This window comes from Clupea harengus, chromosome 25 (genome assembly GCF_900700415.2).
Source record: "Clupea harengus chromosome 25, Ch_v2.0.2, whole genome shotgun sequence".
In the NCBI taxonomy this organism is placed as follows: domain Eukaryota; kingdom Metazoa; phylum Chordata; class Actinopteri; order Clupeiformes; family Clupeidae; genus Clupea; species Clupea harengus.
This window is the reverse complement of record NC_045176.1, coordinates 9,903,120-9,919,488: the sequence shown is the minus strand read 5'-3', so window position 1 is coordinate 9,919,488 and position 16,369 is coordinate 9,903,120. Positions and strand designations below refer to the sequence as shown.

At 41.6% G+C, this 16,369-nt stretch overlaps 2 protein-coding genes across 2 annotated transcripts; one reads left to right on the top strand and one right to left on the bottom strand.

The window, feature by feature from the left end:
• Nucleotides 1-735: 735 nt before the first annotated feature.
• Nucleotides 736-2,580, top strand: LOC105900593 (M-phase specific PLK1 interacting protein). Its single transcript, XM_012827923.3, has 2 exons — nucleotides 736-1,207; nucleotides 1,584-2,580. The coding sequence occupies exons 1-2, from the start codon at nucleotides 830-832 to the stop codon at nucleotides 1,782-1,784; spliced, it is 579 nt and encodes a 192-aa protein (XP_012683377.1). The 5' UTR covers nucleotides 736-829; the 3' UTR covers nucleotides 1,785-2,580.
• Nucleotides 2,581-2,781: 201 nt separating this feature from the next.
• Nucleotides 2,782-15,702, bottom strand: LOC105900592 (ras-related protein Ral-A). Its single transcript, XM_012827922.3, has 5 exons — nucleotides 15,151-15,702; nucleotides 6,555-6,766; nucleotides 5,460-5,668; nucleotides 5,172-5,346; nucleotides 2,782-4,980 (listed from the first exon to the last, which is right to left on the bottom strand). The coding sequence occupies exons 2-5, from the start codon at nucleotides 6,666-6,668 to the stop codon at nucleotides 4,858-4,860; spliced, it is 621 nt and encodes a 206-aa protein (XP_012683376.1). The 5' UTR covers nucleotides 6,669-6,766; nucleotides 15,151-15,702; the 3' UTR covers nucleotides 2,782-4,857.
• Between the last annotated feature and the right edge of the window lie 667 nt (nucleotides 15,703-16,369).

Sequence of the window (16,369 nt, the reverse complement as noted above, 5' to 3'; positions counted from 1 at the left end):
AAAAAAGCGATACTCAGCGACCCTGTGATACTTCAAATCACATCAGTGGTATGCATTTCTTTCAAATGTTGTTCACGCAGACGAATGGTATTCAAATAATTAGATCTAGGCTACTTGCCAAGAACTCGTAATTTATTTACTTTAGCATAGCCTAATACTGTAGTGTTATGTAGTCTAATTATATACATATGATCCTTCATATGTTTTACCTCATTTGTTTTCTTTTCTAGATTATATTACTTCCGCATCAAAGGTTTTTATTTGAGTAGATACTTCTTAAGTGACATATTATATTTTGTTTTCATTTCCCATTGTCTTGGGAATTTCAAAATGAGATTTTAAAAGTTCTGTCCTTTATGTTTTTATTTGGTTCTTTTGCTTTTCATTTAATCTGATCTATTACTTTTATTTTTACCTCTTCACGGTGTATTGCCATCAGAACACGCATTGTACTCCTGTTTACACTATGAGATACCCTCCATGTATGGCAGGTATTATACATGTTTCTTCTTCTTCTTATTATTATTATTATTAAGAGTATTTTAGATAATTCACCCACCCAATCTACTAAAAATGACGGCAAATGGTAGTTATGTCCATGTAAATTAGTAGGGTATTAGTATTTGTCATTGTATCCATTCGTTGAAATATGAGTGGGCTACACCAGTCCGGTAGATGGCGAACCAACAAAAAAGACCTCAATCGCCACTCCCCCACCGCTGATTCAAAGCACTTCCGGTTCCGGACAAGCGCTACTCAAAACGGCCTTGTCTACAAACACTAAACTCATTTCAGATATAATTTTTGCGCTGCGCCTTTGTTTATCACTATGCAAAGACCAGATTTCCGATATCCAGCAAATACAGCTGGACTACTTCCGAGACCAGGAGGATTTAGGAGTCCGCCGCCAGGTTTCGTAGGTGGACAAGGTGGCATGTTTTCTCCCCCGCGGGGTTTTGCAGGCGGCCCACCGTCGCCATTTGGACCGAGATTTGGACAGTATTGTGGTTCTCCAAATTCTCCTCCAGGAGAATTTAGAGGTAGTAACAATAGTTTTAACCGCGGCGGTGGTAGCAGTGGTAAAACATGGCAGCATGGCGCTTCTCCAGGCCAGTACACACCACGTACACCGTATGCAAACCATCGCGGTAATTCTCCTAGACAGTCGCCGTTTCAGTCTCCGAGTCCAAGACACAGCGGATATCAGGTATTAATCGTTAACTCGTATCAAATTATGCGAAGTGTAACTTAATATATACTAGCTAAAACCGTCGATGCACTCCTTATGTTTCCCGGCAAACTTTGGATGTCATCTGACGATCTCAGCGCATCTACAAATGAGGTCATTTGCGATTACACTTTGCTTAATTAATAACCTACCAGACTTACTAATAGTTGGAATGATGGTATTGTACGGTTGAATGACTTGTAATTACTAGTAATGTGTTATAAATCAAAACAACGAGAAATTATGGTCTATTCTGTCGTTGTCACTAGAAGTGTTTTGACCAACCCCTTGCTGTAGGAGCCGCTATGTTATAGTTCAATGCTAATGTTTTTGCATGATTGGTTCTTTCCCGAAGGGCTCACCCCGGAACTCCACTCCGTTCAGGTCACCACATGGCAGGGAAAGGGTGGCAGATAATGTGGAAAAGTATTACAAACCGTCAATGCTACAAGACCCCTGGGCTGATCGCGAGCCAGTCTCAGTTACAGATGTACAACAAAAATGCGGTAAACCGCAAGCAACAAACACAGGCAGGCAAGGCAGATACTACAACTAGAACTTTATGGACTTCACACATCGGTGATGAAATTACCTGACCGATCCTATATTTTTTTTTACATTGGATGGCTACCATGTGGCCTGACAGAATTTGCGGGCTACATGTTTGATGTATTGGAGTTGATGTCAGGATTCACCAGCGTTACAGGAAGTTGGCTTATTGCTATTCTATTACCCAAAACTATCACTGCCTTCTGGTGTTTCAGATTTAAACTAGGGAACTTTGGCTTTGCAGTTCGACACGCAGGGTGTGTCTCGTATGCAACCTTTCATGAGTTGTGGAATGGACTAGGTCCATCTATAATCCTTTATTTACAGAATTAGTTCCAGGGCATTTGATTTAATTTTATCATTGATTTTGTTTTTTACCAAGACATTTTATGCATACAGTAAGATGTATAGAGTTGGACTGTGGATGAACCAACAAATGGGGAAATTGCATTACCAGCAAGACCACTTTGTATTGAACAGAGTTTGGCCAAGCTATTTTATATATTTTTAAGTCATTTAATATACAAAACCACACGCAATACAATTGATTCAACTCAGGACTTTATAATGTCAGGTCTTGAAAATATTTTCAAGTTCAGTCATACCTGTGTGGTCGACTGATTTATGTTAGTTTGTATGGTGAAGTATCTTCTTTGTAAGGAATTGGTATTTGAGGAAAGCAAACCTCAATGTCATGTCACTGGTCATGTAAACTCTGGCAGAGAATTGTGTGCCACCAGTTTTTAAACTCCATCTAAGTACTTTGTATGTAAATATAAGAGTATATAAAATCCGTTTCGATAGTTCCAGATTCTTCATTTTCATATTGCATTGATTTTTGTACAGTGCTGCACCTTGTTCATCATTATGTGGCTTTGGAATAGAAACAGGTCACAGTGGAAGTGAGATAATGATATTGCAGTTTTACTTCAATTAGAGTAGACTTGTTTATGTGTTCAGTGCACTGTATATTCAACTATTTATCAGGAAAAGTGAATCTTGGATTCTCACACTTTCATATTTATTTGAAAACATGATTAACAAAAAAAAGTATGAATGGGCTAATGTTTGGACCTGGAACCTGATTTTGGCTCTTTGCTCTGGATAATTAATCACCCGAAAGACATTTACTGACAGAACAATGCTCATCACTAGTACACAGCCAAAGATAAAAGGAGCACCAAAAATAATCCTGTCTTTACATTATAAACACAGGTTATTTTTTGTGTCTTCATAGACAACAATGTACAATATTTCAAAAACACATTCAAAGACTTAGGTTTTTTTTTTATTACAACTGAAGTCCTTTTTAATATTTGTTTTTTTTCTGTTTTAAGTCAGTCTGCTCAAAGCACAGCAATTAGAATGTGGGTACCAGGAGCATCAGCTATGTAGTCCATTGCAGCTTCATGGCACCTGACTTTGGCTCTGATGAACCAATCACAACAGCATGTTTATTAAATACATCTGGTTACCATGACTGTTTGGCTAAGCCAAAAATACCAAGGCTAAAGCATTAACACATTACAGAAAGAGGTGGAATGGTTTAAAAAATAAAAAAGGTAAACAATGGAAAAGAACAGGTATGAGAAAATATTTGACCAACACACCCCTACTATTTGTGGTTCATATCGCCTTCAGTGATCCTTTTATGAAAGAAGTGAATGCAGTTAGCAGTTTACTTTGCTTGCATATGCTCCTGTAAATTAGTATGCAGTCATGTGGAGATATACGGGATTCTATAATCAATCAGTGGGTTACATTGGAACATTGACATCGTTTATTCTTCAACAATGACAGGAGGCTTAGAGTTGTCATTTTATACAAATGATTGCCCAGTTTAATCTCATAAATACATTAATAAAAATGTTAACGAATGAAGGGGCCCATTCACAAAGACTAATCCAGGTGTACATATTGAAAAGGAGTAGCCCTTTAATCGTACACCAGAATTGGTCATTGCATTTCTCCATTGAAACAACTGGCTGTTGATACATTTTTAGTGCTTCATTACTACCTGTCTTTAGGTTGGTTTCTTAACCTGTTTCCTGTGAACATTGAGCTATTATGTTGTTTCTCAGAATCCCCTTTGTATCGGTGAAGCAAATGAAATGATCAGGATAAAGTGTAAAGTAAAACAATAAAATATCACATTGACATTCTAAAGTTGTGAAATGCCTACAGACTTCAAGATCAACAACTTTTTAAATACGGGAGTGTGCTTTTGGTAGATGCCCATTGATGGAGAGGGAACATGGGTGAGGCTCAGTCAGTACAGGGTCATGATCTGATGTACTCTGAAAATTAAGGCAACATGTTCAAAGTACAATGAAAATATGACCTAAATGCAAACAGCAGCCTTCAATAAACTTCCTTCTTTCCAAACAGGAAAAGACATACACAGGGCATTGCATATAACGTCTACGTGAAGACACCTAAATGTGGGGGGAATCTTAATTATTATATTTGGAGTGTGTATTGAGGCAGTAGATCACCAGTGTACTGTTAATGTAGCAATTGAATAACAAAACAAGATTCTGGAACCAGGGTAACAATTTACAGACCCAACCCAGGTGAAACACAGCAAGATGGTTATTTTACCAAAATCCTCAACTCACAGTGACATGAGCATGGAAAGGATTTGCTGAGTTAGTGAGTATATAAAATGTTTTGTATTTCAAGCTGCATTATCTTACCAGCTGTCTGGGAAAAGATAAAAAAAACACAATGTATAGTGTAGTCTTCAAGTAAAACAAGCTTTTCATGTTTGTGCCCAACCACAAAGTAAGATAAAAAATATTCAACGACCAATTTGCCTCTCACTGATTCCTCTCCATGATGCCTCACATTTTTTCTTAAGATTCCGTTTGTTTTGATCCACACAACCCACTCGTATCCTGTGGCCAAAGTCAATTGCCATGAAAATCTTGAAGCTTGTTCTCCCAACGCTCGCAACCTAAAGGTGTTACAACAGGTATCCTTGGCAGGGTGGTGAGAAAATCAGACGGGCCATTGGGAAGCAGAGGAGAGCGGAGTCTGGTGGTGGGAAGTTGGCATTACAAGCACAGGTCACCCAGTCATTATAGAATGCAGCATCGCTCTCGAATTCTCTTTGCCAAGCTCTTCCTCTTCTTTTTGCCATTTTTCTCTTTGCTGTCCTCCATCTTTCTTGCTCTTATTTCACGCATCAAGTCAAAAAACACCTGTAAGATGCAAAGGGCTTTCAATGAACCAACGATACAACTTGCTTCTGAACAACTCTTAATTGGCTATGAAAATGTAACAGACTACATCTCAAGGCTACAGACAATAGCATTTCTTATTCCTTCAGCAGTTGATGGAAGGCTTGAATTTGTAAAAGGCTGAAAGATTAATTGTGTTGTTGGGTTTATACCTTGTCCACATTGGCACGAGTCTTGGCAGAGGTCTCCACGTAGCTGACACCCCACTGATCGGCGCGCACCTTCGCCTCATCAGTTGACACCTGCCTACGGTCCTCCAGATCAGACTTGTTTCCCACTAGGAGGAAGGGCACGTTCTCATCCTCCTTCACCCGGAGGATCTGCTCCCTGCAATCACAAACCAAATAGCTGAAGACACTGCCCAAACAACCTGCTAAAGTAAATATCTCCTCATTAATTCCCTTATGTTACCCAACTGACAACTATTTGTTCTGCTTCACCTAAAGTCTGCTGTGGCGGCAAAAGACTCCAACTCTGTGATGGAGAAGACACAGAGGAATCCCTCTCCACTGCGGAAGTAGTTATCTCTGATGGCTGCGTAGTCCTCCTGTCCGGCTGTGTCCAGAATGTCAATCTGAACCTCCTCGCCATCCAGAACCACCTTCTTCCTATAGCTGTCTGCTTTAGTGGGTTCATAGTCCTCTACAAACTGGGAGGAAAAGACCATAGTTCAACTCTTTCCATGATACTAGGAACAACTTAAATACTAAAATCCCCTCCTATGTAAGGTAACATGGACTGTAGTAGAGAGGAGTGTAAGAAATAACCATAACCCTGAGACCAAGGTTATAGTAGGCAATAGTTTTCCATTTTCAAATATTTCTTTACTTTGATAGTATGTTTCTATTCAATTTGAATTCCCGTTTAGTTTTAGTTAGTTTCACCAGTGGTTCCATTAGTTTTTATTTCATGGACTGTATTCTAATTTCAGTTTTAGTAATTGTTGTTTAGTTAAGGACAAAAATGGTCAAGGATTAATGCAGCATGAAACATAATCTCATCATAGAAGATCAGAATTTCGAGACTAAATTTAACTAACACATGCAGTACATTAGTTTCATTTGGCTGAAATCCTGTTTTTGGTTTTTATAAAAGTTGATATTTGTGCTCAACAGCCAATTAAGACACAACTGCCTTCTGTTTTCCTGAAGCGCTGCGTTGATTGGCAGGGATTGTTTAGGACTGAGTGCGAGCCACTATGTTTCTTTCCCATATATGGAGCCAGGACTGCATATGAACACTAGAAACGAGTAACACCCTTGTTGCAAACACTGGTGTGACACCCTTTAATGGATTCGACGTCCACTGTCCATCATGAAACAATTTCTTGTATTGTTTTTTTTTTTTTTTTAAGCAATCATTGGTTTCGTTTTCCATTTTCTTCAGGTAAATTATTGTATTTCCGTTCATTTAAATGTCTCAAATCCATTTGTTTTCGTCTGAAACAGTCGTTTTAGTTTCTGTTTACAATGATAACCCTGCCTGAGACCATTCTAGGAAATCTTTGTAATTTGTAGCAATCACATTGAGCTTACCTCATCATACATAAATTGCAGTGTGAGAGCAGATTTTCCCACTCCACCACTCCCCACCATTATCACCTTGTGCAAGGCTAGGGAGTTCTGTCCCTTTGGCTTGTTGGCTGCCATAGCTTTCAGGAAGGAAGAGTAACGACAGAGAAAAGGAGACAGGAGAGAGAGGGAGGGAAGCAAGAGGGGAACAGTCGCCTTTAGCAAGCCGAGTCAATCTGTGGAGACAAGACAATATTTGTTTTAAAATAGGGGTCTAAAATAACATCTGAACTTAAACAATTAATTGGAAAATCCAATTACACCGTTTTAAAAGTGGAGCATTTTTGGAACTCCACAGCCAAACTAATCCAATCACACATCCCAATCAACTCAGTGCCCTCAAAGGGTCTCTGTCCCACGTGCATGCTGAAGCACTACTGTGGTTTGGACACATGATTGACAAACATTTCTGTCCTTATTTGTTCGGCACTAAGGGGTTGTTTTGTACGTCCCATCCCCCTGTCCCCATTCCCCAATACAGAGACTGCGTTTTTCCTCAGAGCGTATTTACAACTGACAGCCACCTAGATGTCATAATTTCCCCCAATACAAAAGAGACAGAATTATTTCAGACAGATCTTTGTCGTGTGAATGAATCAGTGAAGAACTGTACACCTAACTGCAAAGTAAACCTGTTTCAATAACGAGAGGCCACACTGGACAAGCGTTTTTCTTCATTTTGTGTACACTACAGTTGGATTAACATGATTTACAGTATTATAGTCAAGGATATTAGTAATTACATTCACAAAAGAAAAAAAACTGCCATTTTTATTTTGTTTTCCTATTTTAATACTACTATTACCAAAATCATATAAAGTATAACACATGTTTATGTTTGTTATTCCAAATGTAGCATAAACATGCTTAATTTAACTTAGTACTTTAATTTAAGTATGTAATGAAGGTGTAACTAATCGTGACTACTGCTAATAGAATTTCTTAACATGTTTTTAGATTTGCAGCTTTAAAAGATATCTCTCACTACCCATGTGTGTCCTCACATATCCTTCCATCAAAACAAACATGAAAGCATCTGAACCCGCATAAGATGTTTTTTGTTTCTCTCCCCCCCCCCCCCCCCCCCCCCCCCCCACTCCCCACTCTTGGCATTGTTTAAACAATGACTGGCACAGACACACATTACCCACATCTTGCTTGCAAACAAACTCCTGTTTTATTGTGAGGACATGTGAAGCTTGTCTGTGCCTTCAGAAAGCTAGTGTGTATTGGCAAAATAAATAAATAAAAAAACACACACAACCACAACAAAGACTCTTTTTAACATGAGTGCTCAATGAGACTAGTCAGTCTGTCAGGTGCCAGCCCCCCTAGCTATGGCATCATGGTCCCACAGACTGAATTCTAACAAGCCTGTGAGGTTTTGGAGCTCTGGCTCTGAAGCAGGCCCCAGGGTGCTTCCACAGACACCTGTCACCTCAGTCCAATGTGACAGCTCCTGCATACGCATGCAATCCACCGTCCACCAGGACAACAGGGTGATTTCGTCCATGAGCTGGACACCCTGCTGTCATCCATCCCTGAGCAGGAGTGTCCAACACTCATCCTTGGCGACATGAACATCCACCTAGACAATCCCAACTCAGCTGACTTTCGAACCCTGGTTCACTCGTTCGACCTACAACAGGTCCCCACTCCTCCAACTCACAAAGCAGGAAAAGAGCTTGACCTCATCCTTGCTCGGAACTGCACCACGGACAACCTAACGGTAACCCCTCTGCATTGCTCGGACCACTTCTTCATTCGCTTCGATGTTCGGCTCATTGAGCAACCCTCTGTCCCCCCTCCGATGGTCTCGTTTCGGCGCAACCTCCGCAACCTCTCTCCCACCCACTTTTCCTCTCTGGTTTCTTCTGCTCTTCCACCTTTATCCACTTTCTCCTCACTAGGTGTCAATGATGCCACAGAAGCTCTCTGCTCCACTCTGAGCTCATGCTTGGACAGCTTGTGTCCACTTTCCACCAGACCTGCTCGATCTACCCAGTCTCATTCGTGGCTGAGTGATACCCTCCGAACGCAGCGCTCCAATCTCAGAGCGGCTGAGAGAAAGTGGCACAAATCTGCCGCGCTGGACGATCTTGCAAGCTACCAGACACTGCTGGCCTCCTTCTCATCCAGCATCACTGCTGCTAAAAAGACTTTTTTCAATGACAAGATCAACGGTGCAACTGACGCTCGGAAACTATTCTCCACCTTCAAAACTCTGCTCTACCCTCCTCCTCCCCCCCCAGCTACTAACCTCACTGCTGATAACTTTGCTTCCTTTTTCACAGAGAAAGTGGCAGCCATCGGGCAACAGTTCGACCAACTGTCCCCCTCCCCTAAGGGCGCAACCGTCAATAGCTCATCTTTTCCTTCTTTCATCCCTCTCAGCGAGAGTGAGGTCTCCAAAATCCTAACAGGTAGCCGTCCAACTACATGCCCGCTGGACCCCATCCCATCCAACATCCTTCAAGCCATATCGCCTGCCGTCTTACCGGCAATAACACAGGTGATTAATGCTTCATTTAAGTCTGGAACATTTCCTTCTCTTTTCAAAGTGGCTCGGGTAACGCCGCTGCTCAAGAAGCCGTCTCTCGATCCCACTCAGGTGGAAAACTATCGACCGGTCTCACTTCTCACGCTCCTATCTAAAACCATTGAGAGGGCAGCTTCCAAACAGGTCACCGAGTTCCTGTCAAAGAACAATCTCCTCGATCCGAACCAGTCTGGATTCAAAAGCGGTCACTCCACCGAAACAGCCCTGTTGTCTGTAATAGAGGCCTTAAAAACAGCTAGAGCAGCAGCTCAATCCTCGGCTCTCGTCCTGCTTGACTTATCAGCTGCGTTTGATACAGTCAACCACCGCATCCTTCTGTCCATACTGTCAAGTATGGGCATTTCTGGCAATGCGCACTCCTGGTTTGAATCCTACCTCACTGGGCGCTCGTTCAACGTGTCATGGCAAGGTCAGCTGTCTGTACCTCACCGCCTCACCACTGGGGTGCCCCAAGGCTCGGTGATGGGACCACTTCTCTTTGCCATTTACACCACCTCGTTGGGCCCTATCATCCGCTCGCATGGTTTTTCCTACCACTGTTATGCCGATGATACTCAACTGTTTCTGTCTTTCCCTCCTGAGGACACTACGGTCTCGGCGCGGATTTCGGACTGTCTCGCTGATATATCCACATGGATGAAAAATCACCACCTTCAGCTGAACCTGGCCAAAACGGAACTGATGGTCTTCCCAGCCAAACAGGTCATCCACCACAACATCAAGATCAATACTGACTCTTTATCTCTTGCTCCATCCAAAACAGCAAGAAACCTCGGGGTCATTATTGATGACCAACTGACCTTCACGGCCCACATCGCCTCTGTCTCCAGGTCGTGCCGCTTTGCGCTATACAACATCCGCAAAATCAGGCCGTACCTAACCCAGTATGCCACCCAGCTGCTGGTGCAAACCTTGGTGAGCTCCCGCCTTGACTACTGCAACGCCCTCCTAACGGGCCTGCCGGCTTGCGTGGTGAAACCACTACAGATGATCCAGAACGCGGCGGCGCGTCTGGTGTTCAACCAACCGAAAAGGGCACACGTCACCCCGCTACTCATCGAGCTCCACTGGCTGCCAGTAGCTGCTCGCATTAAGTTCAAGTCACTTATGCTTGCCTACAGAGTGCTTACTGGTTCTGCTCCCACCTACCTAAATGCTCTTGTAAGGGCAAATGTTACACCCAGGACGCTGCGCTCGTCTAGTGAGCGTCGTTTGGCACTGCCGTCCGTGCAAGCACGGCAATCCAGACTATTTTCATTTGTAGTTCCACGTTGGTGGAACGAACTGCCTAGTACTACCAGAGCAGGGGCGTCCCTCTCTACCTTCAAGAAGCTTTTGAAGACCCAACTCTTCAGAGAGCACCTCCCTTCCTAACTGGCACCTGACTAGCGCTTAACTTGCACTTCAGCAGTTACATTCCTGCACTTCTTTTTCCTCTTTTCTAGGTTGTTGTTTTTTCTAATTCTCATGTAAAGTAGTATTTATTGTTACACCATGCTTTTTTATTGCTCTTAGCTTGACTGTTCTCTCCCTTGTACGTCGCTTTGGACAAAAGCGTCTGCTAAATGACTAAATGTAAATGTAAATGTAAATGTAAATGCAATGCTGACTTGGATCAGTAGTCCCTTTTTGAAAAGTAGCGCTTTTGACGAAACAATTTCACAGCGACAGAAAGGTCAATGTATAAAAGCTGCAACATTTTAAAAGAATTTTATAAAAACAAGGACAGAAAAATAGCCCAAAAGCTTTCTTGCATGTATCAGCGTGTCAGGGGCTAATTAACTATCCACACACTAGTGATGACAAATAGTAGGATGTGAACAGGAACAAAGAGGCTGAGCCCGGCCCACACCACACAGTTTGCGATCTCTAGACTGTTTACAAACAGGGTGTGGCATTGGCAATAAACAAATACATCCCTCCGCAAAGTAATTAGTTTTTCTAGTGCTGTGAGTACAACTACAGGCAATTTAAATAACCCGACGAACAAGTACATTATTTTTGGAACAGTTGTACAGTTTACAGGTTGGGTGTTTGGACACCTTGAGTTTGTTTGAAAGGGCCTTTTGTTCGTTCACATACATGCCAAGGTCAGAGGGAAGAGAGAAAAACAAAACACTTGGCAGCCACAGAGGAAGTCCAAGGCTATAGGATTCATTCCCAGGGTTTCTGTTCCCTTCACCCAGACTTAAACTAGGTGCTCTGCTTCCATTTGCTTATCCATCTCTCAACCACAACGAAACAAAGACTTTTGTTCACAGAACAAGAGGGATTTTTCATCTAAAGTCTGTCCGTTAGACTGGTGGAATCGCTCATTCTATCCAACTTCCAGCTCGCTTATCTCTTCCTCTTCCGTACCACCCTCTGCATCACAAATCTGTGGGGATTTCCCTGTGCAGACATGGTTGCTAAGCTACAACTTGTCTGTTTCGTTAGTCCCCTACACCCTCTCTAAGCTCTGGCAATTTTCCATATGATTTCCATTGAAGTATGAGACCTTGCAAACAAATGTACACAGGAGGGTACGTCAGGATTTGTATGGTCATTTTGTTATTTAAAGAGGAAAATCAAACCATAATTTATGTGTCTTTAAATTAGATTATAACAAACACTTTTTAGAAGAAACGATTAGAAACTTCTGGATTTACACAGATGGGCATTTCAGACTGTCCGTTGTTAATTATTTTAAGTGGCTGATGCTAGGTGTGTGTCCGTGGCTAACCATCCTGTTTAAAATGCCATCCATGTTTGCTGCTCCTGAAACCTTCCCAAATCTCTCTGCATCAGATAAAAGGCCCCTGTGTCTCACGCCAAGGGTATGCAGCTTCAGCCAGCAATTCTAAATTGCATTGCAACATGGACGTCACACCATCAAGTGAATTTATGACTATTGCTGATAAACGAAATAAAGCATGGCCAACAGTGGCGGTCAGTACATGCACAGCAATATCAGCCCAAAACCAAGCTATAATAGTAGGCCTATAGCCTGCACCACCATACCATTCCCATGGTCCCGTTAGGTTCTTGGCTCAACAAAACTTAATCCAACTAAAACATATAGGTCCAGGCTCATATAAATTGAACAATTCGCAAATGTTCTTCCTCTAACTAACAATGTTTTTACATTATTTTGGTGTGATGTCCAGTCACATATAACACTGTAGTCTAGTTGGATAAGCCTGAGTGCATATACACAAAACAATAAATGGTCTATTTGTTTACATACCTATTTGCACACAGCTTCTTTATAAATCAGTTCAGTTTCTAATTTGAAATTAATACCTCAGCTGGATGCGGTTGGATATAAACGTTGGTACTAGGGGTACCTAGTACCAACGATTTCTCTCGATTTCTCTCGATTCTCTTTAGAACGATTCTGTCTCGATTCAGAAAAGTTCATAATCGATTTTTTAATAAAAAAAATATATATATATATATTTTTTTTTTTTACATATTCATTTTGTGTTGAAATGCAAGCTGCATCGATTATTGCATTGTTCATAGAAAGTCATAATTGTGACAAGGAAAAACTTTTCCTCTAATAAAAAAATAGATCTGTTGATTTATCAAACACAAAGTAGGAAGTGATTTGAGACTCTAAGTAGCAAACTCAAATGTTTTAAAAATTGAGATGCATCGATAACCGTTTTATCGGTTTAGAATTGATAATCGATAATCGGTTTAGAATCGAGAATCGGTTTAGAATCGAGAATCGGTTTAGAATCTAATCGTTGACCTCTGAATCGGAATCGAATCGAATCGTGAGGTGCCAAGAGATTCCCACCCCTAGTTGGTACTGTTTCTGTGAGGCTAGGAGTGAATTTGCATCAGTCCAAAAACCTGCTGCAACTTCCACAAACTGTGACCCTTTAATTAGGTATGTAAGAAACCTGGTGACACCACGTTGTGGCACCACACTCCCCCTGAGCCCTTAATGACAAAACTATATGAGGACTGCACCACTTCACCAGTTTAGGCTGGTGGTTTTGAAGGGTGCTAACTGCAGCAACGTGTCATACTCATAGCCATCGTCCTGTGAGGCCCGTCCATCCCTGGCCAGAATAAGAATTACAAAGCTGCAGATTTTCATTCCCTGCCTTTTGGGTCAATTAAATACATGTTAACTCTTCCTCACTGGGCTCTCTGCCAAAGTCCTTTCAGCGGGAATCCTGCTAAATCCATCTGCACCCTAATGAGGACATCCTGGAGTGAAGACACTTCAAAAGAGGTTCACATATCCGACCAACACATTAAGTGAAAGAATACGTATGTACATATACTGTGATCCCCATGCTCATGAAAATTAAATCCTACTCTACAACACAAGGACTAAACAAGTGTCTCCACCATGAAGGATTTCTTGAGAACAGGTCCCACCCAGCAGAATAAAGACAAACACACCACACCTACACATCAGTGGTTCACCACTGAGCTGGTAATCACGTCACACCTATAGTGAGGAAGAGACTGGGCGTAATTAACCCTGTCTGTCTGTCTTGTCCAACTGATGACAATTGTTTTAGAAATTGCATTATCAACAAGAGAAACCTCAAACCAGTCTGATTCCCTGCCACGCTTAATCTAGCAGTTGAGTTCTGGCACTTGGTTGTCCCAGATGAATGAAACTGCTTGTCTGAGGATACAATTGCCATTATGGACATGGAGCATAGAATAGAATACTTTAATCCTCAATGCATAACTTGAGGTCACAATGACTGATGAACTCTCCAGTGCACCGTTAAGACATATCGGCACTCTGAGATTCTTCTGAATGAAGAGTGTGTTACAAAACAAATACAATGAATTATTATTATTATTATTATATCATGGCTAGCATTTCTAGGCAGTTTTAAGTGGAATCTCCGTGTAGGGTGTGGTAGCGGCCTTCTTTGACTCATTTGAGTGGATAGACATCATACATATCATAGGGTCTGTGTGAAGATTAAGTCTGGCACGACAACAAACGTAGGTTGAAATGGCTACAGCAACTAGATTTTTGTTGAAGTAAAGCCACCTGTTAGGCTACTTTTTCAAGTTACCGAGGTGAATGAAAATATTCAGTTGGTAAACTGGCTCGGTATCTTTGCTAGATAGGTAGCGGAGCTGTCTGAGGAATGTTTGGTTCAGCGGTTTGCGTTTACTGTGGTTAGCAACAGAGAATTTGAGTGACTGAGATGGCTAACTTTGTAACAAGCTATTTCGTTTGCGTACCCCAGTTTTCGTTTGCTAGTTACTGGCCCTCCCTCGTCCAGATAAACTCAGTATAGTTAGAAACCATGGATCCACTGACTATGATGCCGTGGCGTGAACCACCAGGAACATTATTGGCCCAGCAAGGAATGTCGCAGCTAGCTAACATTACATTTTTTTTTTCATACTGTACATACACTCTGCCGCAATTGCCTTATGGTCCATCACTTGCACTGTCGTTACAACTGGCGTAACTTGATAACAAGCTGCTGTAACTAACGAACCAGCTAAGACTTATCCTACCAGTTATATTACATGGCATTGCTTTGTAAGACATTTTGTGAAATTCTATTCCAAGTATCGATACGTTAGCTTTCAAGAGATGCAGAGGGAAAGTATATCATTGTTGGTTAGTTGGGAAAATAACACCACCGTTACACCATTGACATAACGTTAGTATTACAAGCAATATCATTAAATGAGTTTAAGCCCGCCACATTAAGATAACGGCAGTACAACTGTAACGAAGATAAATTAACGTTATTCGGGTGGACATATCCAAGACTTGACATACAGTTAATGGCAGACACTAAGCTAAGACACCGAGATTATCTATGTATACGCTACACCACAAAACAGAAGCAAACCTGTTTCAGCTACTTAGCAAGCGATAGCTACTTTACTTTGCATGACAGTTTACCGTGCCATCTTGCTGTATACCAGTCAAGTTATTCTAAGAGGCAACCGATGTTTGACTGCCAATCACCTGGTGTCTGCTTTTATAATTCGGGATAATGCACTTGCACTTACCAAATGATGATGCGATATAGTGACACCTGTCACCAAGCAATCTCGTTTTGTTCTGTAAGCTAACGTTGCTGGTCACAGCATGTCGACCCAGATCGAGGCGAAGACCACGGTGACCGGTGGGGTTTGGATCCAGTGTTGTCCAAGAAAGCTGGGATAGCTAGGATAAATCATCAAGCGCTCAACTAGCAAATTGGTAGAAGAGCTAACGCTCGACAGGCGGTGTCTCGCACTAGAGGTAAATAAGATGATAAATGATAGATCGATAGCTACTCCACCAAAAGAGTCCTGCTATTTTTTGGAAATAAATATATTAGTTAGCAAGCTAGGAGCTATGAAAGGCAACGGCAACAAAAAGAGACAAGTTAGCCAGCTAGCCTGGAATGTAACCTGTTAACGCCAATGGTGCGGGTCACGTTATTCCCTCCCTTGGCTTTAGATATATTGACTGAAAATTTCGTCCTGAGACACCCCTCAAAATGTGAGATTCCTTGTATCGCCAGCAAATGTTTTCCCTCGCCTGCCGTTGGGTATATGTGAACACGTCAGTTTCTGGCTGAAAATCAGCCTGGAATATGGCGAAAGGGCGTGGGCTTTGGCGAGGCTGTGATGTCAATACGCACACTGCCCTGTATCCGATTAAAACCAAGGGGGATTACAATTTCGTCATGATTTACAGGCATGTGATAAGTGACATCATTTAAAACAAATAGAAGCTGAGCACCTTTCCTGGAATTTTGTAGTATATTTCTTTGCCAGACTATGTTCAATAAAGTCGTGGAACATTTGCCCTCCAACTCCACATCAAAACGCACGTCGAAGAGCGCGTTTAGACATTTCACAGAATATTCAAATGTATAAACTTTTACAAAAGATCAGCTACATCATTGGTTTTGTCCTAATAGAATATGTTAAGTAATTGTTTGGGCTGGAGGTGAAACATGACAGATATTCACACAGACATCGTACGGATAGAGCAACACAAAAACACCAAAATCATTGTAAACATGCAAAGTGCAGGCTATGTTTTATCAGCTCATGATGGTATCCTGGGAAAAGGGGGGAAAGATAGACTGCTTTTTTTCATGTTTTTTAGAAGGAACTGCGCTGTTCATGCTATCAAAGTACTGACTTACCAACTTGGGTTATACTTTATGTAAACAACTAAATGTATTGTCAGTGAATCAATGATGGGCTTATTGATGAACATCCTGAGTTACTT

Bases quoted from the DNA above. Each gene is read 5' to 3' on its own strand.
- LOC105900592 (XM_012827922.3), bottom strand. From the start codon at position 6,668: ATGGCAGCCAACAAGCCAAAGGGACAGAACTCCCTAGCCTTGCACAAG. The intron at 5,669-6,554 runs GTAAGCTCAATG...TTTTCCTCCCAG, and splicing joins TGCAATTTATGTATGATGAG to TTTGTAGAGGACTATGAACC. The intron at 5,347-5,459 runs GTGAAGCAGAAC...TTGTGATTGCAG, and splicing joins GCCGCCACAGCAGACTTTAG to GGAGCAGATCCTCCGGGTGA.
- LOC105900593 (XM_012827923.3), top strand. From the start codon at position 830: ATGCAAAGACCAGATTTCCGATATCCAGCAAATACAGCTGGACTACTT. The intron at 1,208-1,583 runs GTATTAATCGTT...TCTTTCCCGAAG, and splicing joins CAAGACACAGCGGATATCAG to GGCTCACCCCGGAACTCCAC.